This window comes from Engystomops pustulosus, chromosome 2 (assembly GCF_040894005.1).
Source record: "Engystomops pustulosus chromosome 2, aEngPut4.maternal, whole genome shotgun sequence".
NCBI lineage: Eukaryota > Metazoa > Chordata > Amphibia > Anura > Leptodactylidae > Engystomops > Engystomops pustulosus.
In genome coordinates, this window is record NC_092412.1 from 152,269,926 (window position 1) to 152,296,090 (window position 26,165).

The window sequence follows — 26,165 nt, forward strand, 5'->3', positions numbered from 1 at the left end:
CCTTTTTATAACAAAACACGATGATGATTATTATTATTATTACTACATGTAATGGGATTTTCAACCACAAATGAAGCATGAAACAATACAAAAACTGGCATTATAGCTTTGTTCCTTGTAGTAACCCACGAGGGGGACCTCGGCTATGATACTATTCTAAGAGAGTAGGATGCACTCAGGGCTGCCACCTATCCAATATTGAAAACCTTTTAATCCCTTTGAGGTAAACTGTTGAAGTGTTATTAATTATACTATATTACACTGTTATTAATTACCGTATTTTTTTTAATTTTTTTTTTTTTTTATAGAAAAAATCTTGCTAAAAAGTTCCTGCGTCTTCAAGACCGAAGGTCAGGAGGATCCAGCACTGCCAGACCCTCCTGACCACTGTAATGGAGATCGGATGATGCCCTGACATAGCGCTTCATCCGATCTCGCAGAGAGCAGAGCTTCAGCACTGCGTTCTCCCTCTCCCCAGTGTCCCAACATGGCTATGCACTACCTGCACAGGACCTGCAGTGATGTCATAATCATGTGACTGGTCACATGCTTCTTACATCACTACAGAACCTGATACTGCCAAGAATGGAGATCTGCTGTGTGCAGGGTAAGAAGAAGAAAGGGGGGGGGGGGGATTTATGTGTGTGTATAGCAGAACTGTGTGTGTATATTCATGTGTATAGTACTTCCCAGTGTGTTCTTTGTGTGTGTGTATATTCATGTGTATAGTAGTGCCCGGTCAGTGTGTGTGTGTATTTATGTGTATAGTAGTGCGTGTGTATCTGTGTATAGTAGTGCCCGGTCAGTGTGTATTTGTGTAAGTTGCAGTGCCTACTGTGTATGCAGCAGTAATGAGTGTGATTGCGTGTGTGTGTGTGTGAGTGAGTGATCCTGTGTGTGTAAATGTGTGGATGAAGCAGCGTGTGTAATGTAATCTGGGGTGCGTCCTATAGTAAGAAGCATCTTATAGTCCGAAAAATATGGTATATTGAAATTAGGCAGATTCAGACATTTTAAATATAAAAAAAGGGGGAAAAAAAAATCAAGAGGGAAAAAAAAGCACAACATTTTGGCCTAAAAGTTTAGTAAAGCTTTTAAACACAAAAACAAGTAACAACTGCGGTGAATTACCTAGATCCATGCTGGTCCTGGGAAAACTCCATAATATGACCAGCTATTTCTCTTAGCTGTAAGTTGGGATAGCGGTTGTTCCGAAAATCTTCTAACAACCTACTTCTCCCTGACGGCATTACATCAGACATGCCATAACGCAGGCGGGAAGATGGGAAGAGCGTGCTGCTTGGACTAAACAAGCTTGATGCGCTACTTGCACTGCGGTACTTTGCCTCTGCTCCTGGTGCAGCAGATATGTAGCGACCACTACCATTAGTTAGGCCTCCTAGAAAATCAGAAAATATTACATTATAACATAAGAAACACATAATTTGAACATTTTAAGTAAAAACATTAAAAACACATTACACTTTACATTCAACAATTGATATAAGGATTGTTTACCAAGATTGAGGCTGGAAGACGACCCATGTGATGATAAAGAAGGTGGTGGTGTCTGGGAATGGCTGGGACCTTGGCTGGCAAGGGGCATTCCTACAGGTCCAGGAGAGGACGAAAACCCAAGACCATTGTAGAAACTATGGCCGATTGGATTCAAGCTACTGGAAGGCCTTTTGTATAAGTCAGTGCTGCCAGTAAGAGAATCACGGCGAGATCCACTGCCAGTGTTTGAATTGGCAACTGGTGTTCAGGAAAAAAGAAAAAAAAAACATTAAATCCATCTAAAATAACTACAGAAATAGTTAATCTTTATTTACATCTTTCAAATGCAATTCTAATTGGGAAAATGCTCCTTGAAGCTTACCTGCCGTTCCAAAGCCACCAAGTGCTGAACTAAGTGTAGCACCGAGTGATCCACTGCTACCAAAACCCAACGAGCTATTTGCTGGTTGACCCGTGCTCTGGGAAAACAAGGAGCTGCTTTGGGAGTTACTGGTCAAAGAATTATTGCCATAAAAAGAGCTTGATGCCAGATTTTGGTTGCCTTGTGGCTGAGGCTGTCCCTGAGGTTGCTGGGAATTCAATTGGCGAAAGGGTCCATTGGTATTTCCACCTGGTCCATTGGCTGAGGCAGCTGCGGCTGCAACAGCTAGATGTGAAAAAGAAATAACTGAATACACAAATATAACAAGTAATATTCTAATTTAAATACATTTAAATATACAAAAATAAGGATACATTGAAAGTAAATGTAAATGAATTTTCCTGATTCATAAATTCTTTAACACCTTCCTGACATTGGACGCAATAGTACTGGATGCAGAGATGGTGCCAGAAGCTGGGGGTGTCAGCTGTATATGACATATAACTCCCCAACATCCCCACCCACTATCTAATCCTTCTCCTGGCAACCCCAAGGTCTGTTGCTCGGATACAATACGCTCTGCTTCTTCACAGGGCCTGACTGCAACCAAGCATGCGCTAGAATGCTTAGCTACATTACACTGCACTGTAAAACAGTGATATGGACTTTAAAAGCAATTCTCTGATTGCTTTTTCAAGTCCCATTTTAATTTTTTTTTTTTTAAAGAAGAAAACATTCTAAAAAGTAAGTCCCTGAAACACCTCCCTTCCACATACACTCCTAATAAAGTATAAAAACCACATATTTGTTATTGCCGAGTCCATAATGTGTACAATAAATATGAAAGATTGCTCCCAAAGTTCTAAGCCTCCTAACATCCTGTAAAAATGAGAGGACACAAAAAACCAAGCCAACATAAAGCATTTGGGAAATGTTGGTAATTAAAGGAAACCTACCATTTGTTTTGATGCACTATGAAGCAAATATAGAGAATGTTGTAGTTACACTGATGCAGGATCGTGTGCTAAGTGGTTTAGCTGATGAAACAGATATAACATTATGGTAATGAAGCTCTGTGGCTTTTGTGGCTGGTTCAGTGCTTCTTGTAGTACATTAGTTATTCACTGCAAGAGAGCATGATGTAATCCCTGGGTTGTGCCTGGAGGCAGAATAATCAATTGCTGCACCATCCCCCAGCTGCTGTGTATGAGTGACCCAGCTCGGGTTGATTAGTCATGCTTGAGTAACCTTCATGTCTAATGGCAAGATCTGTGTGTAATGTGTTTATGTAAAGATATACTGGTTTGGCTTAATCCCACATCAGGTTTTTAGACTTCTTGTAGGTCATACTGGATGTTAAGGGGGCTGCCTTTCAAGGTAGCAAAAGGAGGTATTGTTTTCCATTTAACACCTTGGAAAACTTATTTGCATTCTTCCCAGAATTCCCTAGTGGAGCATCTATGGCTTTAAGTCTCCACATGCCTTTAAGGTGGCCTTAATTGGCATTGTCTCCTTAAGGAGAACACCTACTGTCTGATCCTAATGTGTTTATGTAGGCAGCCAGCCTGACCCAGCTTTCCCAAGGTCCTGAATGTTATAGTGGTTTTTCCAGCAAAACCACTGAACTCAGAGATTAACCAAGATATGAGAATTGTCAATCTGGAATAGCCTGCCTCAGTCTCTGGTCACAGCAGGGACAGCAGAGAGCTTCAAGAAGGGTCTAGATGACTTTTTACACCTAAATAACATTGATGGTTATGTTATATAGAATAGTTTCCCCTAAATTCCTTCCTCATGCAATCCCATCCCAAGGTATGTTTGGTTCATAATGTATGAAACCAAAAGCTAAGTTTCCTTTAAGTTACTTTGCTTGTAAGACTGTCTGAAAAATCAGAAAAAAAAATTTAAAAGAAATTTTTTCATAGTTTTCACCAAATTTCCTTTGTTTCTAATAAAAAAAAAGTACAATGTGTCATGAGAATCTCAAATTCAGCCAGATATAAAAATATAAAAACAAAAATGCCTGCCTCTGTTGGACACAGAAGCTCAGTGTTCCCATTACTGCCTCTGACTGGGGGTGCACTATAACGGAGGAATTGCAGTGCTAGACCTATGGCAAGTTCTTTATAAACCATCTGAAGTCTACAATCCCAGACAACCCCTTTTACCCCTTCCCGCCAATGCCCTTTTTGGTTTATGGGGTTTAATTTTTCACTCCCCACCTTCAAAAATCTATAACTTTTATTTTTCCATGTACAGACCTGTGTTATGGCTTATTTTCTGCGTAAGAAATAACACTTCAAATTGGTGGTATTGAATATTCGTACCGTGTACTGGGAAGCGGGAAAAAATAACTCCAAATGCATTGAAATTGGTGAAAAAACGCATACACGCATATTCTTCTGGGCTTGGATTTACAGACTTCACTGAACGCCCCAAATAACATGTCTACTTTATTCTTTGGGTTGGTACGATTACGGGGATACGTATAGGTTTTATATGTATAGGTTTTATAATGTTTTCATACATTTACACAAATTAAAACCTCCAGTACAAACAACATTTTTTGGATTTTTCCATCTTCTGGTGCTTTTTATACTTTGGTGTAAAGAGCTTTGGTTGGTGTCATTTTTGCGACTTGATGACGTTTTCAATGTTATCATTTTTAGGACTGTACGACCTTTTGATCACTTTTTATAGAATTTTTTATATTTTTCAAAATGGCAAAAAAGTGCCATTTTCGACTTTGGGCGCTATTTTCCGTTAAACACAGTGAAAAACAGTTATTATATTTTGATAGATCGGGCATTTTTGGACGCGGCGATAGGTAATGTGTTTATGATTTTTACTGTTTATTTATACTATTTTTCAGACTCCCTAGGGTACTTTAACCCTAGGTTGTTTGCTCGATCCTACCATATACTGCCATACTACAGTATTTTCCTTCCTATTCATTACAATGTGCTATCAACCAATGCCCATGGTGTCAACCAACAGCTTCTCAGATGTGAATTTGGATTATGTTGTTGTAGGGGTCCATACTGTTGCTGCTATAAACAAACCCCTAAAATCTTAATAGTTTTTCTGATATATGCAAGACTGGATAATGTAATACCTGCTTGAGCAGCCGATGGACTGATGATAACAGGTGCAGGAGCTACCAACCTAACAGGACCCCCAAGCCCATTTCGGGCACCAGTGTTTACAACAAGTGCCCCTGTTTGGTCGTAGTATGCAGCAGGAGCCAGTACTGGGTACCCTACAATAAAAAAGTACAACAGTTAAAAGGAAATATCTAGAAAACAAACAAGGAAAAATATTTTTATTCAGTTAGGTGTCCCCTTTTTTAAGTTATACTCTACAATTGATGTCCACAAAAATCTCTATACACATATGTTTTCAACAAAGTTGATACAACCAAATGTTCCTGCAAACTTCCAAATCTTAAAAGGCCATTTTCAATATATTTTTTTGCAGTTTACAAAAACGGCAAGGTCTAGGTTTAAAGCATGCTAGAAATAATTCAAGCAAAGGGGCTAATATCACCTATCTAGGAGAAGATCACTTCCACAGCGTTCTAAGTTGGGAATGAGTGCATTATTCACATATTTTGAATGAATTGAGGCAGAGCACTAGGAACATCATTTTAATAATTACAACAAAATTGCAGGGAATCTAGAGTATCCATCATAAGGAGAGATTTTCTACATAAGCAGTGGTATACAGTTATTTAAAAATTATACATCATATGATTATATTTAATCAGATCATCCACTCTCTTTCCTTGTTCCGAGACGGTAGCGCCCCAACGTCAATATGCCCAGCTTTGAATCTGAATACAATAATTTTCTGCATATTTGTTCGCAAGTATTATGAAAAGATGCAATGGCAGTAGATTCCACATTTAAGGAACCAATACAGAGGTTGCTTTAATGACCTTATAGTCTATAATGGTGGCATGTAGCAGCAATAGGAAAGGAGCTACAGCCAGGCAGACAGAAAACTCCAAAGATATCAGCCCCCTTTGGCATATTTCACTAAACTGCAAGTATGGAAAATGCAAGTTGAGCAGGGGCACTGGTGAAGTGGTGCAGATGCTATGCAAAATAGAGTTCTACGATTAGGCAAAGCATGCTTTAGGAGCACTGTGCCAAAACTGTTAGCGCTAAACAAGGTCTAGTGTAAGACTGAGTAGCAGGGGCTTTATTTTTCAAAGCAAAATATTTTATTCAGGTAAAAGTACACAAGTCACAATAAGATAACCCACCTGGCATGCCAGCAGCAAGGCCTTGACCAAATGCAAGTGCAGAGTTCACTGCAGCTGCTGCCACTAGCTGATCATTTTGCTGTCCCTGTTGGTTCTGATTAGGGGTCAGAGGCCGCTGGTTTCCACCTGGACGAAGAACCTTAAGAATATGGAGAATATGCAGTTCTTAGTCAGGCACAAAGTACAGACCCTTTTGCACATCCAATACAGAAACAGAATTTTGTCCTCAAATTGCTACTATACAATATTTAAAAAATACAAATAGATTTAGTCAATACCAACATATGTAAAATAGGCCAAGATAATAAATTATATAGACTTGTAGAATACATACTTGCTGCTGGCCTTGTTGATTCTGTGGATTATTTTGTTGGGATGCAGAATTACTTGCTGCTGCAGCAGCTGCAGCCTGCTGCTGGAAGATGTTGGCAGGATAGACTCCCCATGGAGTCACTCCATAATACTGGTGAGGGACAACAGCAGGGCCTGCAAGACAAACAACAGGTATGCCAAAATTGTGGACATACAATCTAACAAGCCATGGGATAAAATGTTCTGTAGATACATTGGAATGTTTTTGCGGACAGTGAGCGCACATCTCTTACCAAGTGTTGCAGCTGCTGCCAATCCAGCCGCATAGGGGTCAGTTCCAGGAGGGGCTGCGCTGATAATGTAAGGATTTGGTACAAATGCAGCGGGAGCTAAACCTGCTGAAAACATACCTGTCAGTGAAAGCAAACTTCAGTACATTAGCAGCAAAAGAGCAAAGTGACTTGTAACCACGCAGAGTAACCAACAAAATAATTGTAGAAGTGAATGCTGCTATATAAAAAGGGACTTTTTCATTAAAAAAAAATTGAATTTTAAAAAAATTCAAATAGCCTTCGATACTAGTAACATTGCTTTCAGTATGTTACAGAACTAAGAAAATAGAATTTTTCTTTAAAAAAAATATATGATAAACATCTGGCTAAAAAAAGTTCCTGGGCGCACATTGCCTTTAATTCACCAATATATAAAACAGTATGCAAATCATCTGGCCCTCTTCTCGCCAGTTAACACATTTAAAAGAACAAAAAAAAAAAAATAAAGGTTATGGGAAAGTAGTAAATGCAGATTCCAAACAGTTTTTTTTCTTACAATGTATGCTTTTATGTTACAAAATGTAAATGTAAAAAACAGGTATTAATTTCACATTTGTATGCAGTCGACAAATGTCTATAATAAACACTTATTTCTCTGTGCCACATCGACCTCCCTTACCTATGTGTGGTTGATGTGCTGCTGCAAGTGCATACTGCTGTTGCTGAGCAGCTGTAAGTTGCTGGACTGCAAGGGCATTCGGTCTTTGGAACAACTAAAGAAACAGTAGGTATTATTTCATAGTCACGGAGTAGAAGATAAACATTTATGCCATACAGTGGGCATCAGAATTACCTGCTGCTGTGAATTGTAGTCAAAGAGACCTACTGTAGTAGCCCCTGAATCCACCTGAACTTGGTTGCCTTGGTAGTCAAACTGAAGGGGTTCCATGCCAACATGCTCCATGGGATCCAGCTGCACACTCTGGGACTCCATGCCTCCAAAATCCTCCACAGGTTTGGCTCCATTGCTGTTGGTCAGTTGGGCAAGCCCTTCAGAACCATTCTGGCTTGACCCAAGTAGGTCCACCTCATTTGCAGAGTTTTGGCAGTTGCCTGGTGTACGACTGTAAAAGAACATTTGTTTTCTTAATACTTAAAAATACAAAAAAACCCTAAGTCTATATAGAGTAAGTCCCACGCAGACAACTCCAGTTTATGTCCCAATAGGATCAATACACAAGATCCTACTTCATCTCAGTTTATCTAAAATTAACAAGAAGCAATACAGTCTTTTCCTGTGCAAGTACATTGAAAGGGCCCTAGCTTTGACTTTTGTAATTGTCAGCATTTAATAGCTCATATTATATACTTAAAAGCAATATATCTTTACATGACAAATAACCTGAAAACTAATTTGTTCCATTAAAAGCCACTGACCAATTGATGCTGCTGCTAAAAACGACTGTATAGTCTGACAAATCTGCTTTACAACATATCAGAAATTAAATGTTCCTACTATTATAATTACATAATTGTTGCATTTAGTTCAATTCACATCTCACCACTAATGATCCCAGTGAAAAGGGGCAGGAGGGTCCTGTTTTTGAGCAATCAGCAGATATGACTTTGGTTTTATTGCCACAGAGATATAGATAAAAGATCTATAGGGATGAAGCTACCCCTACATCTACTAAGGTAAGTAGATTCCAGACTGAACATTTCCTTGAAAGACATAATTCAATTTTTTCAATGTTTTTGTCAATCATTCCTACATCTCAGGTAGGAAATATAGAAAGTGAGTGTGTCCATACCAAGTCTGGCAATGTCAAGTCAGTGGTGTAAGAGACACCCTCTTGAGGAGAACGGTAACCCCCAGTTAATTTACTCATGTATTTCTATGAACGAGAACAGATTAATGCACCATTAAAAAATGCTACAAAATAATCAGGAATATTAATATTGACTAAAATAGACAATGGGGTGCCTCCCATTTTGCCAACACTATTTCCAGTGAACCAGTGACAAATCTATATAACTACAGGTGACTTCCAGTAGTTTTGCACACCTCGTTGGCAACACTTGTGTAGGATTATGAAAAAAAGGATGACACAGTATAGGCTAAACCGGATATCAAAGCCATACAAGCAAAAAAATGTGCATATAAAATGACCCTACAACGGTCTAATGGACCCACCTGAAATCCTTTACATCACTGTCAATTCCATTCTGTACAGGCAGTCCATTAGCCTTATCCATCCCATCGACTTCCTCCTTCAGGTCTCCTAGCTTATCCCCTTCATAAACACCTTTGCTCTTTTTATCACTCTTCTCATTCTCATCTGCTTCTGGATCTCGATGACCCTAAAATAAAGGGAAGTTAGCACAGGTAACAATATTAGATGCAATAAGACAAACCATTATCTATTAATGTTCCAAAGGACACTAGATGGGAAATAGTTTTATTACAGATGAGCGAGAACATTTGAAACCATCTTTGAGGTTCCAACTGTCCAACCAAGAAAGAAAATATTTGCTTACTAATGTGATAGGGTGACTTGACCAAAAGACTGTTGCCTGAAACTACTCATCGCTGCAGTCTCAAAACCTACTTCAGGAGATTTACCATCAAGTATCCCAGAGTAATGTGTGTCTTACTGGTCATCTAAAAATTATACCTGCAACAGCCAGCAACATTATATTTCAGATCCTGACTCAATGAGACTGCAGCCACCTTTGTTTTTACCTGCATCTTTCTATATCTTGGCAATCGAAGGGCCCCCCTTGATTGTATTAAGGGAGAGGCACTTACGAATCCTCCTTTCCTCAGGCAGTTGTCTCCTGGAGAAGAGCTTAGGACATACTCCACCATGCTGACCCCCAGACCACCACTTTCAGAACGAGGGGAGAGAACAGAGTTTACTTCACTGCCAACATGAAATCCTTGACCTGGTCGCCTCTGGACCATGATGGGCTGGGAAACAGAGTGATCTAAAAAGGATTGAGACAAACAAAAATTAAAGAAAATCTACCACCAGGAATCCAGGAATGAGGATTGTAAACCAAGCGCACATACATGCTGGTTTGTACCCACTCTGACTGGACCTGCTCTTTTAGCTTCTTATGCTCTGGCTTAAAAAAAATTAATTGAAAAAAAAGTCTATAAAAATTTTGCAAATGAGCCTGAGAGGCTCCAGACACGACACCTGTTAATTAAGCCTCGAGCCCCACAGGCTCATTTGAATTAATTTTAAAAGAAGAGTGGAACCTGCCAGAGGTGACACACACAGTATGTAACTGTGCTTGGTTTACAATCTATGCTCCAGGTGGTAGATTTCCTTTAAGAATAAAAATTTAACTGTACTCACCAGATGTCCCCCATGCACTCTCTCGCCACTGATCCCCAAGAAAAATGCCCTTTGGTCCATCCTTGTTTGAGTCATCAGTCTCCCAAAATTTTTTGCCTGGCAACAGTTGCTTTTGGGGAAAATATTTTTATGAATTAGGAATACTCTACATATCAAATATACAAACAAAGTACAAATGGGCATGGTACAGTGTAATCCTGACATGGGGCAACATACTAAAGAAAAACAGGAAAACAGGCATCCTTTACTGTAGTAGGAGTGAGGATGTGAGACCGGACAAGTTCAGGGGGGGCCCTAGATGCCTTTATTTAAAATAGAAATATTTAAAAAGGTACTAGATTTTTGTAGACAGGTTGTTGATTCAGGTATTATTTCTCAGAACTATATTTCGGTGCAAATTTAAAAAATTACGTGAATCTTGGCTTATAGCTTACAAAAGTTTTTACCTCCATCTTGCTCAATGCTTAAAAAGGTTGCAATTTCTACACTAGACCATGTTCTAGGTACTGCTGGCACCCCATAAACATCCCCACCTTTTGAAAAAAAAACTTAATAGCACAGGAATTACTTTAGTTCTAAAGACCCAAGAGTAAAAGGTTAAGCTTTGTAGTGCCAAGCACAAGAATTAAAGGAGAAGAAAAAGGCTTGTGTGCTCCCACAGACTGCATGCAACAGCATGTTGCTCGACTGTCACCTGTTTAGGAGCAGCATTGGTACAGCCTCTGGACTCTGCAGTGTTGAACTATATGGCATTACTTTAGAAGATGGAAATCTCTCTTTATGACTAGCGCATTATAAAAAGAAAAAAAAAAAAAAAACACTTGGTTCAAGTGCTTAAAACAGATTAGAAATACCCAATAGTCTTTAGACTAGTTTAAACAGCATCCAAAAATAGAAGAAAAGTAAAGAACAGAAGACCATTTTGTGAACCTAGAATGGCCAAAGCCAAGCCTGGAAATTCTTAGGCCATCTGCACATGTAGTGTATTGTCATGCATCTATTAGTAGTTACAGTAAAAGACAAAATACGTACCTCTCCCATTGCTCTTCCTTCAAGTGCAAGGGCCTGAAAGTCATGATTTAACTCATCCATAGAACGAACCTATAACGAAGGACAGGATTAACCAGAGGTGGATTAAATGGAGTTCTTAAGACTTATTTTCTAAATGTTGCAGTTAATAAAGTATTCTCGCTTCTTCTCTTCTATTTCCAGATTTAAAATACTTCAACATCATTGCTATGCTGATAATTGTGGGGCAGGGTGTGTGTCCTTTTAGTTGGTCTAGATGCAAGTCACAACGCGGCGCTCGGCAATTTCCGTCAGCTCTATAGAGATTAATGGAGCAGAGCGAGCAAGCCGTCTGCTCCATTAGTCTGACAGAGCGACGAGGGGTCCGACGGAGGTATGTGATACCCCATTGACCCCTCGTTTTGGTGATCTGTGGGGGTCTCAGCACTAAACTCTTAGGAGCAAATACAGATTAGAGATCTGCTGTGCCTCATATACTGAGGTATATACATTTTGTTCACTTCCCAGAATCTTCCAGCATTGGACCTCTAAATGGGTCCTATTTCTGCAGTGCAGATATTAGAGCCGCCCAACCATCCAGGAATGAGACATGAGGGGTTTGCCATGGTTGGACTGGTGTACATTAACAGCAGGCAGCAGCTGCAGCTACTGATAATACAGATATATTCCTGTCCTATAAGTGCCATCAAGTGGCACGGTGACTGCATGGTTGACCTCCCCCACCCACTAGACTTTATCTTATGGAAGGAGGAGTCAGAATAAAACATATTTTTGGAAGAATGGTGCAACCTGGCAAATGTACACAATTATATTATTACATTCATTATTTGCCGACAATGCCTTTAACATCCAAGAAGGACTTGTTAACACATTACCAAGTTTCAGAAACTAAATTGAACTTGTTTACAAAAACTTTCACAAAATAAAATTCTACATTTACAAAAACAGTAAATTCTTTAAAATGGAACCTGTTGCGAGGAGACCTTTTTCTGGCTCTCCCAGTGAATAGTCTATACATTTGCAAAGAGTTTTTATAGTAAAACTAAAGAAAAAAGACAAGTTAGATCAAAGTTTACCTTTCTGTATGCAGAGCTGTGCCATGGCAGAGGCCAGCGAGGAGTGTGGCAGACATGAATGACATCCTAAAGGGGTGCAGCAACGGAGGGAGTAGATATTTGAAGGAGCGGTTTCCCTAGGGTAAGGGGAAACAACTAACTGACCACTCCCAGGAGACTAGGGACTCCACTCTGCATACAGGAAGGTGAACCTTGATCCAACTTCTTTTTGGAAAAAGTCAGTTTTATTATAAAAACTCTGACATTGTGTACACTGCTCACTATGGGAAAGCCAGAAAAATGGCTCCTGATGACAGGTTCCTTTTAAAGTATAACATGGGGTGCAGAAAAATATGATAAAGCACTAGCTAGGAGAAGTGAATCATAATACATCTACAGTATGTTGAATAGTTTAAGTCAAAATTTCACCCATAAGTCCAAAGTGAATAGTGCAATAAATACAGATTATCAATTTTTCCCCATCACTGCCTCTACTCTCACCATATAATTCATATGGTTTCTGTGTAATTGAAAATATATTGCAAAATTGTATAACTTTTTTAGTTTCAAATCATATTGTTCACTGCTTGCTGTCATTCTGTATGAAGCTTCATTATCTACTTCCAGTGGACAGAAATATGTCCATGGTCATGTGCTTTTGAAAAGGTGCACAGCCCCTCATAGCCCCCTTCCTTAAAGGCTTAAAGGAAACCTACCATGAGGAATCTAACAGAAGTAGATCTGATGGTAGATTACACCTGCCTGCCTAACTTGTTAAAAAGCATTATTTTAGTAATATGTAAATTAACTTGAGAGGGGATGTGTACTAGCCTGATCAGGCACTGGGAGCCAAAGCTACTCCACACCCCAAAAGTAGCAAAGTTTTTAACAAGTAAGGTTAGGTTCAGGGATTATTAAACTACAGATGGCCGAACGCCGCACCTCCCCCCACACGTCAATGGGGTTTGGTGATCCATTGCCACGGCAGCCTACAGTCTCAGACTCATAGGCTCGCCATGTATAATGATCTTCAAGTAAAATAGCTTTATGCAGCAATACAGTAGTATTGAAGTATGTAGTATGAGCAATCAGACCCAGTAGGGTTAAAGTACCCTAGAGTGTCTGAAATAATAGTTTAGAAAAAAAAAAAAGTAAAAGTTTAAATCAACCCCCTTTCCCTAGAACACATATAAAAATAAACAGTAAAAATATAACATGTTAGGTATCACCATGTCCTAAAATGTCCATTCAAAATATAAAAAGGATTATTCCCGGCCATGAACGTATAATAAGCCCAAATGTCACCACTTTTGCCATTTTTCCATCCACGAATATTTAAATTAAACAAAAACTATCAAACGGTCATATAGGATGCAAATTGTTACAAATTAAAACACCAGCACGTACTGCAAAAAATTACACATTGCATTCCAAAGTGTGAAAAAGTTATTGAAAGTTATATTGAAAAAATGTGCCAGATGAGGCAATACTAGTTATTTTTTTCATGCAGCCCACCCCTGACCAGTTCGTTTTCTTAGGTTAGTTAGTCTCGGACAACCCCTTAAAGTACAGTGCATTGTGATTGTGTCACAATAAATAATTCTGTGTTCAAAGACTGCTGTTCAAACTACATTTTAAAAGAGCTGTATTCAGGAAGGAAAAATATAGTCTAAGCTTTCAAAAGCCTATATGTTTTGTTATGCGCTAATGTACCAGACACATTAAGAATTCAAATTACATCTGCGATCTCAAATAAATATGGTTTGACAGCATTTGCTTACTTGATGTTCTGCATGAATATGGTCTCCAGTTGGCCAACGGTGCTTGCTGTTGTTGTAACCACCTCCACCACTTCCTCCACCCCCAAGCTGCTCGCCATGTTGCCGCTGAAAAAAATAATCTACCATGGCATCATCCTGTGAGCGTCCAGCCACACCCATTGAACTGCCAACAGGACTAGCATGGGGGCCAGCAGCCAATGCAGAATGGGTTGGATGCGGTGGTGGCTGCTGCTGGCCCACCGGTCCAGATGTCAGGACCACGGGCATGTTGTGGTTAAGGGTGCCTTCTGTGTACTGTTTCAGGTGGGGGCTGAAGGAGTCCTGCCAGAGAACGGTTTTCCTCTTCAAGACACATGCAACGCTCATTCCACCAACACCTGAAATAAATATATTAAAATTATTGAAAAATCGCAAATTAAAATATTACAAAACTTACCAAATTGAGTACCTGAATATTACATGCGTGTAGCGTACCTCATCTTTGCAAGCAGTTTTGCAATAGATATCACAATTAGGATAACATTAGGGAAAAATACTTAGCAAATTACCTGCTGTACAAACACTATCCACAGGCAATGAGAGAGATATATAAAAAGTGTGAGCGAATAGACCAGTGCAGAGTCAGACTCCACAGCTTTATTTTGCGCCCGATAAATCATGCTGCTGATGTGTCTGGAGTAGGATAGAACTATCGAGTCGTACGTTACACCAGTTTTTTCCTTATGTAAGAATTTTCTGACACTCATTAAAGTTTTTAGAACACTTGATGAAAAAGTACAGCAGTCTGCTGTATATCATCTTGCTTCCTGCTGGAGAGCAATGTATACACTAAGTGTTTACCAGCGATGTAACTTCCATATAAAGCACAGTAATGTCACTTGGGAGACACCCTGAATATAGGCAACAACCTGCTGCCAATGTTCATGCCTTCTCCCGCTTGAAGGAGGGAGGAGATAAACTGGTGAATGTATCCAACTATACGAGCATGAAGTGGAATAGATTCTAGTGCTCTGCTGCAAGGATACAATGGGAATTCTCCTGACATATCCTTACAACAGAAAGTGGAAAATTTTTTTTAAAAAAAATCAAGAACTGAAACCAGCCTTATACTGGTGTATAAAAATATAGCCCACATGCCATACAAATACACACAGTTGCACACTGGACACATACAGTTTCCTTTCCAGATGCAAAAAACGTATCATAACAGGCACGGGTGAAAAGCCTCCTGCACATCACCTCCCTCTACCTCTGTCCTGTCTATCAGCCACTTCCTGTGCAGGAGCCTACGGTCTATGAAGATGCTCTAGACTAGTGATGGGCAGTCCGGCTCTCCTTTGGCTCAGCTCACAAAGAGACCACTCTTCTGGCTCCTATTACACAGGGAGAGGTTTTCAGGTAGTAACCTACCCATCCCCATCGCACTTTTAACCCAAAGAGTTTAAATGAAACGGGTGTTATCCAAAAATAAGGTGGGATTACTTGATCAGGGGCATGGCTAAATGATCTGTCAGTTCTCTACCAAGAGCCGACTCTTATCTTTCACCACAAAGAGCTGGCTCTCAAAACCGGCTTGTCCATGAACAAGCCATCACTACTGCAGACACAAGCCTTTATGATCTAGTCCACAGGGATGCCTAGTCTGCCTCAGCCACACAAACTAAGGTGGCAAGAACCAGCTGCAGGCTGATACAAAGGAGAGTGCATGTACAGTTCTTAATGAGACAACTGCACTGCAGTGCTACTGCATTACACTGCAGATTTACCACACAGATATGCTGCATGGCAAATCCACAGCTAATATGCTACATGTGTGGCAGTGCAGGGTATTACACCTGATTTGTTTGCAAGATTAAGTCACACAAGTGTTTTAGATCTTTGACTTGGCCTGGCTGAATACCTTTTACTACCACTAATATGGCAATAGATGAACCCATGTTAGGAATAAATAGGCTACAAAGTGCCCCCTTAAATGCCAAGTTTAGTTACAAAATGAGCTGATCGGGTTGCCATGAGCTGGTTCAATATAAAAACAATATATGAATTTGGCTCATATACATCTTTATTGTAAACTTAGTTTTTACAACTCAATTAATGATTTCATTTAAGCAACTTCAGCTATGACAGCTTGTTAAGATACCCATTACTATATCGCCAGTATTGGACAGACTATTTTAAAGTGGATAAAACACTAGCAAGTAGGGGCTCCTGTCAATTAGCCTGAAGTAGGGTTAACACTGTTAGAAGCAAAGTGTCACGTCTGTTTTCAGTAATCCAAAGCTTCGATAAATCTCCAGCTGACGCACATTGACTAAAGTGGCTTTGGGAGAGAGGGCAGTTTAATAGATGCCTGTTCACAGGATGTTTAACATTACCAGTGCCACACTTCCAACATCCAAGCCCGCAAATGTGTTGTAAAGCACATAGCAAGCCAAACATCCAATGACCCATGTTCTAGTGGTTCCAAGGAGGTGAAACTTTAGGTCTCATGCTTACAGCAAAGACAAAAATGTATGTGGGAACACAGTGCCATATTGGTCCCCTGGGAACTCACTTTTCATGCTTTATCAGGTAACATGTAAAATTACGCATACACAGATCTTGATCGCTGTTCTTTTTGTGGACCTTTACAAATTGTAGTTGCACAAGATGCCTTAGCATATACAGTGCAAAAAATCTTTAAACATTCAGAATGGTAGTATTTTTCAGATTTACAAATTTCTGTGCAAAACTTATCAGATCCAATAGATGCAAGTCTCATGAATCCATTTATTAATGAAGCTAGACCCCTTTGGGAGATTAATTTTCATGATCTAACAAAAAGAGAAAAAAAAAAAAATACAGATGATACATTTCCCACATAGGATGCTAAAATGCTATTCTATAATATGCTATAAATGATTATTATTTTTAAATGATTATTTATGACAATCTTCTATACACACCGCAGATTTTTGATACATAACAAATATGTGGCCTGTTTTTTTTTTTTAGATCTGCAGTTCATGGTGCGGAAATCACTTCCACAGCATCGTATGACCAATTGTGACTGGTTTCTAATGCTTGCAGAAAGGCTACAAATATACCACCAGGGCAAATCCTGCAGCCATTCTACAACATGCGCAGATACCCATAGGGGACGGTTCTAGTAATGTATACTGTCAATGACAACTGAATAGGTATACACTGATGGTTGCTTGGAGTGCCAATTAGAATTGTGCGATTGCTAAAGGTGTCACAGAGGGAGCACATTCCCTCTAAAACCCCAATGCCATGGCCAATATCAAGTATGGAATCTAAAGCGTTAAATGCCCTGGGTCAAGGTTTTCCAGTCCTGGCCATTGAGAGCCTGTGGACAGTTGTAAGTACAGGCAGTCCCCGGGTTACATACAAGATAGGGTCTGTAGGTTTGTTCTTAAGTCGGAACTGTATATTTTATCATTGTAATCCCAGCCAGAACTTTTTTGGTCTCTGTGACAAATGGATTTAAAAAATGTTGGGTTGTCATAAGAACCAGGGTTATCAATAAATCTTCATTACAGACATCTGTGATAACTGTTACAGGTGTTTATTGTAGCCTAGTACTAAAGTACAATATATTACTAATATCCAGTGGTCCGTTTGTAACTAGGGGTCGTATGTAAGTCGAGTGTTCTTAAGTAGGGGACCGCCTGTATAAGGCTACATTCACAAGATGAATGGTAGGCACACGTCTGTACTGGGGAGAGGAGGAGGCAATTAGCGCCGCTCACCCCCGCCCCTCTCTCTAGTAATATATTGCTCACGGCAGCGTATTCCAGCGAAAGATAGGACATGTCCTATCTTTCTCCCGGCTACGGAACGGTACAGTGCCACACTTGTGCGGCACTGTACCGCTCCCATAGGGCACTGTGCGCCCATTGCCGCCTACAGGGGAGCTTGCCAAACTGGTTCCTGTCACCAATCTATTCAACCTACCAGTATGTTTTGGATTGTGGGAGGAAACTGGAGAACCCGGAGGAAACCCACGCAAACACGTAGAGAACATACAAACTTTTTGCAGATGTTGACCCTGGGACTTAAACCCAGGTCCCCAGCATTGCAAGGTTGTAGTTCTAACCACTAAGCCACCGTGCCGCCCTCAATTTATGAGTTTTCCAGACATACTTCCTTTTTGCTTTTTAATTTCAAAGAAAATGTCCCTGTTCTATAAATTGATACTGTGAAACAGGAATGTACCCAATGCCCATTAATATAATAACCTAGTCCCTGGCACATCAAGAAGTTTATTTGCAAGAAAATTAGAATTTTCATGTTTCACAAAGATATATATGGAAAGCTTATAAAATTCCCTTTGGAACGTGGTTCTCACTTGTGGGCAATAAGAAATGGTTTAATCTGATATCTTATTTCAAAAAAAAAAAAAAAAAAAAAGGTAGCCTGTCAAGATCACTGGTTACTGAGAGTGATACACGTGCAGCAGGCCACTGACCACGGCATCCAAATCGTTAGACAACTTTAGCAAAATGCCACAATTTATTAAAACATAACTTTTAATTCAGATAGATTAAAGGCGACCACCTTCAAGTCCGTGGTCCAATTCAACCACAATTCGTAAAAGAGAACAACTAGTAAACAAACAATCACATACACAGACAAAAATTGCCGTACCATAACCAATATTTACAAAAACAGCATGAGAGAGGGCCACATGTATTAGTGCAGATATGCCAGTGTTGGGAAGAAAAGGTTGGATCTCACCAGTCTTCGTCCAGAATTGGCCGCAGTAGGGACAGTTCCGTCCAGTGATGACCTATTATACCCTACTGTATCTGTTAGCCTGGTCCCCCCCCCTTGTATTGCTCCCAGCCCTTACAAGGGCGGTCCCAAGACTGCCCCTATATAGACTGTTATGCCCTTACTCTGAGCTGCACAAGTCCATTAACTCCCTACGCGTTTCGTGCACCAGTCCTTGTGCACTCCTCAGGGGAATCTAAAGTAGGTTATACTTGTGCTGGTATGCTTGGTGCGCCACGATGGGCTGCATAAGTATGCGCTAAGTAGCGCTAAGACTTTCTCCAAGACGGGCAGTGGCTCGTCCTAGGCTACTCCAAGAGGTGCTTTCAACCTAGTGACTAGGTGTATGCTTGCACCTCTTGGAGTAGCCTAGGACGAGCCACTGCCCGTCTTGGAGAAAGTCTTAGCGCTACTTAGCGCATACTTATGCAGCCCATCGTGGCGCACCAAGCATACCAGCACAAGTATAACCTACTTTAGATTCCCCTGAGGAGTGCACAAGGACTGGTGCACGAAACGCGTAGGGAGTTAATGGACTTGTGCAGCTCAGAGTAAGGGCATAACAGTCTATATAGGGGCAGTCTTGGGACCGCCCTTGTAAGGGCTGGGAGCAATACAAGGGGGGGACCAGGCTAACAGATACAGTAGGGTATAATAGGTCATCACTGGACGGAACAGTCCCTACTGCGGCCAATTCTGGACGAAGACTGGTGAGATCCAACCTTTTCTTCCCAACACTGGCATATCTGCACTAATACATGTGGCCCTCTCTCATGCTGTTTTTGTAAATATTGGTTATGGTACGGCAATTTTTGTCCGTGTAAGTGATTGATTGTTTACTAGTTGTTCTCTTTTACGAATTGTGGTTGAATTGGACCACGGACTTGAAGGTGGTCGCCTTTAATCTATCTGAATTAAAAGTTATGTTTTAATAAATTGTGGCATTTTGATATCTTATTTCAACATAATTTATTGGATGGTTTTCACCATCTGAAGTAGCCATCTCAATCTTTTGTTTGTGGTCCTTTCAAACAGACTTTGATAGCCCAAAGTAACATTCTTACACTTTTTCCTGCACCACTGTCCTGTCTAAACACGTCCAACAATCAGCTGACAGATAAGCTGCCATCATATCTTTAACGTTGGCATAAAAATCATAGTTTATTGGTAACATGTGAATGGGGCGGCTATTAGCAATAAGCAAACTAGTTATTCACCCCTAATATAACTGCAGCTGCGTTGCACGTAATAGAATGCAGGATGCTCAATTACTACATTTCAATACATCATTTATGGAGTGGTGTACTTCATTCTGTTTCTGCCATATCCCCCACTGGTCACCTATTTATGACATACCTTTAAGGATGCCTTCACAAGAATGTTTGTAGCCCATGGAAACACGCCATATGTCAGCCTGATTCCATGGATTGCAAACCTTGTACAGAACACATGTATAATACACTTTTGCTTTATACCGAAAATACGAGGCAAGGACTTGCTTGCCGACAGTAACAGTTTATACAGTGTCAGCTATGTAGTCCGGCAAGCAGAAGGGAAGTCCTTGCATCATAATCCGGGATAATGCAAAGACTGCCAAGTCTGTACAAGGTGTGGAGTTGTGTGAATGCAGCCTCAAAGGTGTGTTCCTGTGATCTACAAGTTAGCCCCTAATCACAGTATAGGGGCTAACTTGCTGATCGGTGGGGATCCAAGGGATGAGACCCCCAGGGTTCACGAGAACATGGATCCGTTGTACCCCCATTGTAGCTCCAGAGGAATAGAGCAGCCAGGCACTCTACTCATCCCTATGACGCTGACAGAGATTGCCAAGCTATGTACGTAACAATATCTGTCAGCTTCATAGAGATAAATAGAGCCGCTGGTGCATGCGCTTCCAGCGGCTCTCTTCATTTCGGGCTACACCTGTTAGGAACTAACTTGTATGTCGCCGGACAACCCCTTTAAGCTTTGCAAGGGACCTCCATAAACTGCTTTGAACCAACTGTAAGGCCCCTTTCACACTTGCGTTTTTCATGCGCGTTTTCTGCGCTTGCTTTTGACGCGCAGAACTTGCATTGCACTCTGGCCCATTGTAACCAATGGGTCTTTTCAGACTTGCATTTTTTTTAACGCGCGTTTAAATCTCGACATGCACTACTTTTGCAAGTCATGCGCATGAAAAACGCACCATACAAGTCTATGGAGATGCATCAAAAACGCATTGCACTCTGAGACACTTACAAGTGCAATGCGTTTTTCACGCATCAATTGCCATAGAAAAGATAGAGCTCAGTCCTGAGTCCATTTCACTAGCATTTTCTGCGCGTGAAAAACGCATTGAAATTGCATTGAAAATGCGCATGAAAAACTGAGACACTGAACAAACTCTGACTGAAAACTGATTGCACTCTGATGCAAAATGTGCGTTTTTCACTGACCAAACCCCGATCGCACCCTGATCAAACTCTGACGTGATCTGCAAAGCAAGTGTGGAAGGGGCCTAAGTGTGTTCATTAGCCACAACAGCATTTTAAGAGGCGAACCTGTGCCCTCGACCTTCCTGCAGCTGTACTTGATATTATAGCTTAGCCCCATTGAATAAGCTGCAAAAAAGGGGCACATGATGTGTCGGGTGTTGAAACTCCTAGGATTTAAAATATTTTATCTTTCATTCTATTACACCATGGTACATCGAAGGGAATCAAAACCAAAAGGAGAGAACTGTGTATTTCCACAAACATCATTGTCTGCTTGTGAAAGAAGGAACAGATATGGTCTATATTCTGAGCAGAATGTGCCTCAAATACCAACGTGAGAAGATACCTAGGATAGATATCCCATAATGCCCCTTCAACTAGACATGCTTTTCTGCAGAAAAACCATCTGGCTTCTTTAGAGCACCTCCAACAAGTACAGAAAGGAAACTGTATTCTTTAGGCAGCTGTGAATTAATTTTATGAAATCTTTTAAGATTTATCCAATTCGTACAATGTGTGCAAAACAGAGAGGTGACAGTCGTCCTTTTTCCAAGTTGCCAATGAGTTCCTGTATTGGTAGCTGTGCAGTAATACTGATATATAAGAATATGCCACTAAAGTCTACACTTAAGTTAAAGGATATGTTTATACACAGCGCAATAAAACTAATATATTCACTTAAAGTCTGGAAAAGTCAAAAGACATACTTTATTGTAGACCTATGATACTAGAAACCTGAAATTACAGATTGAAGTAACAAATCTGTTCCCTAGAGGGGACTGTCACTCCATATAGGAGAAAGGTGGCATGCAATCTGTCTCCAAAGAGCCTCTTACCGAATTTTGCACAAAATATTCAGTGGATGGAGAGCACAAGTTTATGAGATTGTTGATCACTTTGGAAAGATTCAGATTTTGGTAAGCAATATTACCAAAATAAATGTGTTGCAGACCAGAGTGACGACCCCTCACCACCTGTGTGTAACATTTCATGTCTCTTCCATTAGTCATTTATAAACAATATAGAAAATATGCTACATCAAACATATTTTACACACAATAAATGTCTAAAATGACTAAACAAATGCGCTTGGAGCCTCCCAGATCAGTATACACAAAAACCTGGTCTAGTATACACACAAAACTTGTGGCATTACCAATAATGACAATGTTTTCCCTGAAACATATTCTGCATTATGTAAGGAAAAAAATCCAAAAAAAAATAGTCCACGATTAGCCAATACAACATCCATTTCAATATCAATCCAGATGCACCCCCCAAACACACAGCAACACAGAGGTGAGTGTCTCTAATCTACTACACCAGACACCATGTCAGTCCTGTACAATGTAGAAGCATTCAGCATATATATGACCACACAAAATAAAAGGTGACCCAGAATAAAACCTTGATGCAATGCAGAGACAACCACTAAAGATAATTATAACAACAGATTTTGGGATATGCCCTGGACTGTAAAATGCAGTAAGTGTGATGTATAGGCTTTGCATGGTTGAAAGCTGCACATCCCCAGAGCACGGTGGATGAGAAACTATCTAGAGCGCTATAAACTTCTGTAAGAAATCACTTCCTCTTCTGAGTACACCACCATTTCTATAACCAATAAGTACCTACAGATCGTGTATATGGAAATCCCTTCACCAGGAATAAGAAAACCACAAAGATGTACTGATCCGATCCCGTGTGCAACTTCAACATTTGCAGTGACGTAGAAAAGTTATGAGAAGCTAAACAAATCCAAACGTTAATAGCTAAGTGATACATTAGTAAAAGTTCCTAAAAGTCACTTTCTCAAAAATCACAGGACACCATCATCTCTTGCTCGGTAAACACACAGCCTTCTTCGCTGGTAGCAACAATTACAAGATAGAAAAAAAATAAACTATGGTCATTTTCCTAAAGATGGTTACATTGAAAGAGAAAAATAGTGTAGAAAAGCTCAATAATCAGGTTACGTGAGGACAGTGTACTCCAAGTACTTTGCGTCAGATGACAGCAACCAGCTAATGGATGCCCAAAAACATCTGTCAAAAGGCAATGCCCAGAAGCAAGTCACTGGACGCAAGTGGATCCCTCCAAAGGGCGACAGTACTGGGGTAAAAAGTAAAATAAAACTTAAGCATGCGGTGGGGACTGAGCTGTATAGCGCCATCAAGGCCATTGTGTATGCATAAAACATCCATCATTTTATGTCAAACCGCAAAAGGAACATTTAAAAGGCATAACAAAACATGGTCAGAAATGGATCATTACAGCCTATACTATATACGGCCTATATGTAAAAACAAGACCACTAATGCCAAAAGCAAGCCTTAAGACATAAACAAAGAAGTAGTGAGGGACGAGCAATGACAGGAAGTTCTGGGGTGTGAAGGGTGAATGGCACAGAATGCCAGCTAGGTATAGACATACAATGTCGGGCAGGGTCTTTTGTTTCCTGGCTATTAGATGTAGGGTTAGCATTTCCCCCCATTCACAGTACATGTTAGTATTCTGTAAAGTTACACTCCAGCCACAGCACAACAAAGGAATCCATAGATGTGAGAACCGTCCACACTACCTGCCACACATCTGCTTCCATGCACCCCAGAGGATCATGGGAACGGCACAGACCTGTACAATAGAAGCAGCACCCTGCCATACACGTATACAAAGAGGCTGCACACAACATGGAGCACATTCCACATCCCGGGGCCTCCACATCACTGGCGCCCATACTCACAGCCTGGCACCCAGGAGCCGCACAGCCTGCCGGCCACCCGTCCCTACAGCCGCGGCCCCCTAATAACGAGTCAAAGCAAATCATTTACGTCAATCTCTACCCGTTTCACGGCACGTCCTCGCGTTAATGCGCTGCCCCCCGGCTGCTCCCGTAACAATAGAGGCCTCAAAACATGGGCAGGGGGAGGAACCACAAGCGGAGACCGGCCCCTTTTCTAACACCCGTCTCCCTCTTCCGGAGCTCTAAATGAACACAATATCGTCTTATGGCGGGAGCTTGCCGTCCCCGGCACCGTACGGTGGTAATGTAGACTCAATACTCACGGGCGGAGCGGGAGGATGGAGTCGGATTGAGTCAGTATCTCTCTCTGCTCCCGGAGCCGTCTCCCTACCGCTGCCTATCACTCCGACAACATGGCGGCGCACTGGGGGGACTTGGAGCCGTCTCGGTGCATCATGGGAGGAGGAGGGAGAACTGGGAGCTGTGTTACCTTGGAAACCCCGTGGCCTGCTGGGAAACCAGGCCAGGTTAAGAGAAATCTATGTTTCTGCCATTGCCTTTATGTATTACTAGAAGATAAGTTGTGAGGAACTTCACACAGGATGTAGTCACCTTAGTATTAGGAATTATTACTATAGCACTTAGTATGATGTGATTTTACAGTATAATATAATACTAATAGTAAGATTGTATTCCAATTATGAATAAACAGCTATTTACACTATTGCAGTATTTTACAGCCTTGCTCAAATTCTCTTATAACAACCAGGGTATTATAAAATCCATGTTCACACTGCTGCCCTATGTAGCCATAACTTTTTTATTTTTCCGTGTACAGAGTTTAATTAATTAACATTCCTTGCAATGTACTTTCCGAATGCAGGACAATTATAAAAAAGCACAGTTGTGCCATTTTCTTATGAAGTTTTCATATCTCCAAACCGTCTCTGATCCAGCAGGACAGTCCTGGATTTGGTGCTCTTCCCTTCCTCGTCAGCTGGAGGTATGGTAAGGGCTACAGATCCTCTCATCATCACTGGATGCCAGCCGCCTTCAGAGCTGCAGCGCTGCTACCAGAAAGGTAAGTAACTACGCTGTTTTTTGTTTTTAATTTTACAACAACAAAGAAAAGGGATAGAGGGGCACATAATGCAAGGAGATGAAGGGTCCACATTGTGAGGAATAGGGCACAATTTAAGGAGGGGCAGAACAGTAAGGTAGGGCATTATAATTGGGGAAAGTGACAGGAGTAATATGTACATATTATACATACTCGAGTATAAGCTGAGCCCTGCTTGACTTTTACTCGAGTATACACATAACACAAAAAAATGTATGTACTTGTGCTCCTCGCAGCTCATCGTCTCTCCACATGCTACAGAAGAGCAGGCAGAGACACACGTCCATGCACTCTGCCTGCACACACTCTATGACATCATCAGTGGCAACACCACAGTTTTACAATATGTGCATGGGTTGCGCTCATGGAAAGCCGAGGTAAGTACTGAGTTGTGTGGGTTGTTTTTTTTAATAGAACGGTGCAGGTTATTTCATTACAGGGAGGAAATTACATTACTATGTGAGGCTGCATGGGCATTTCAATACTAGAGGAGGCTGCATGGGCATTTCAATACTAGAGGAGGCTGCATGGGCATTTCAATACTAGAGGAGGCTGTATGGGCATTTCAATACTAGAGGAGGCTGCATGGGCATTTCAATACTAGAGGAGGCTGTATGGGCATTTCAATACTAGAGGAGGCTGCATGGGCATTTCAATACTAGAGGAGGCTGCATGGGCATTTCAATACTAGAGGAGGCTGTATGGGCATTTCTATACTAGAGGAGGCTGCATGGGCATTTCAATACTAGAGGAGGCTGCATGGGCATTTCAATACTAGAGGAGGCTGTATGGGCATTTCTATACTAGAGGAGGCTGTGACCAATGCATTTCTCAATCTAGGCTCTTCTTAGACAGCAGGCAGATTGAAGGAGGAGGGTGCACATGCATTTGCATGACTTTTTTGTTTTGGTATTTTTGGGAGGGTAAATTCTTGTTGATGTTTATTGTGGTATATATAAATCTGCTCACTTTGATTTTATTTTTTTTACATTCCTATTTGTGCCTAAACCTTTTTATGTAAAAATGGATGTTTTCATGCATTTAAAAAAAAAATAATAATTTGTGTTTGACACAAATTTGCATGATCGT

The 26,165-nt window shown here is 40.7% G+C and overlaps 1 protein-coding gene across 6 annotated transcripts in view; it reads right to left on the reverse strand.

Moving 5' to 3' along the window:
• The window catches only part of PUM1 (pumilio RNA binding family member 1), a 32,928-nt gene extending 8,497 nt beyond the window's left edge, over positions 1–24,431 (reverse strand). Inside the window, exons 1-15 of one of the 6 annotated variants that reach the window (XM_072136940.1) lie at positions 24,280–24,431; positions 13,961–14,337; positions 11,128–11,196; positions 10,096–10,204; positions 9,540–9,718; positions 8,925–9,091; positions 7,584–7,854; positions 7,410–7,503; positions 6,752–6,853; positions 6,481–6,632; positions 6,147–6,285; positions 4,995–5,138; positions 1,880–2,164; positions 1,519–1,755; positions 1,132–1,399 (exon numbers count right to left, since the gene is read on the reverse strand). In XM_072136940.1, the coding sequence (XP_071993041.1) occupies positions 1,132–1,399; positions 1,519–1,755; positions 1,880–2,164; positions 4,995–5,138; positions 6,147–6,285; positions 6,481–6,632; positions 6,752–6,853; positions 7,410–7,503; positions 7,584–7,854; positions 8,925–9,091; positions 9,540–9,718; positions 10,096–10,204; positions 11,128–11,196; positions 13,961–14,326 (2,582 nt within the window). In that variant the 5' untranslated portion in view covers positions 14,327–14,337; positions 24,280–24,431. Of the gene's footprint in view, positions 1–1,131; positions 1,400–1,518; positions 1,756–1,879; positions 2,165–4,994; positions 5,139–6,146; positions 6,286–6,480; positions 6,633–6,751; positions 6,869–7,409; positions 7,504–7,583; positions 7,855–8,924; positions 9,092–9,473; positions 9,719–10,095; positions 10,205–11,127; positions 11,197–13,960; positions 14,338–24,056; positions 24,177–24,279 lie in introns of those variants that run through there. The other 5 variants (XM_072136937.1, XM_072136936.1, XM_072136935.1 and 2 more) reach the window with 5 other exon arrangements.
• Positions 24,432–26,165: the final 1,734 nt, after the last annotated feature.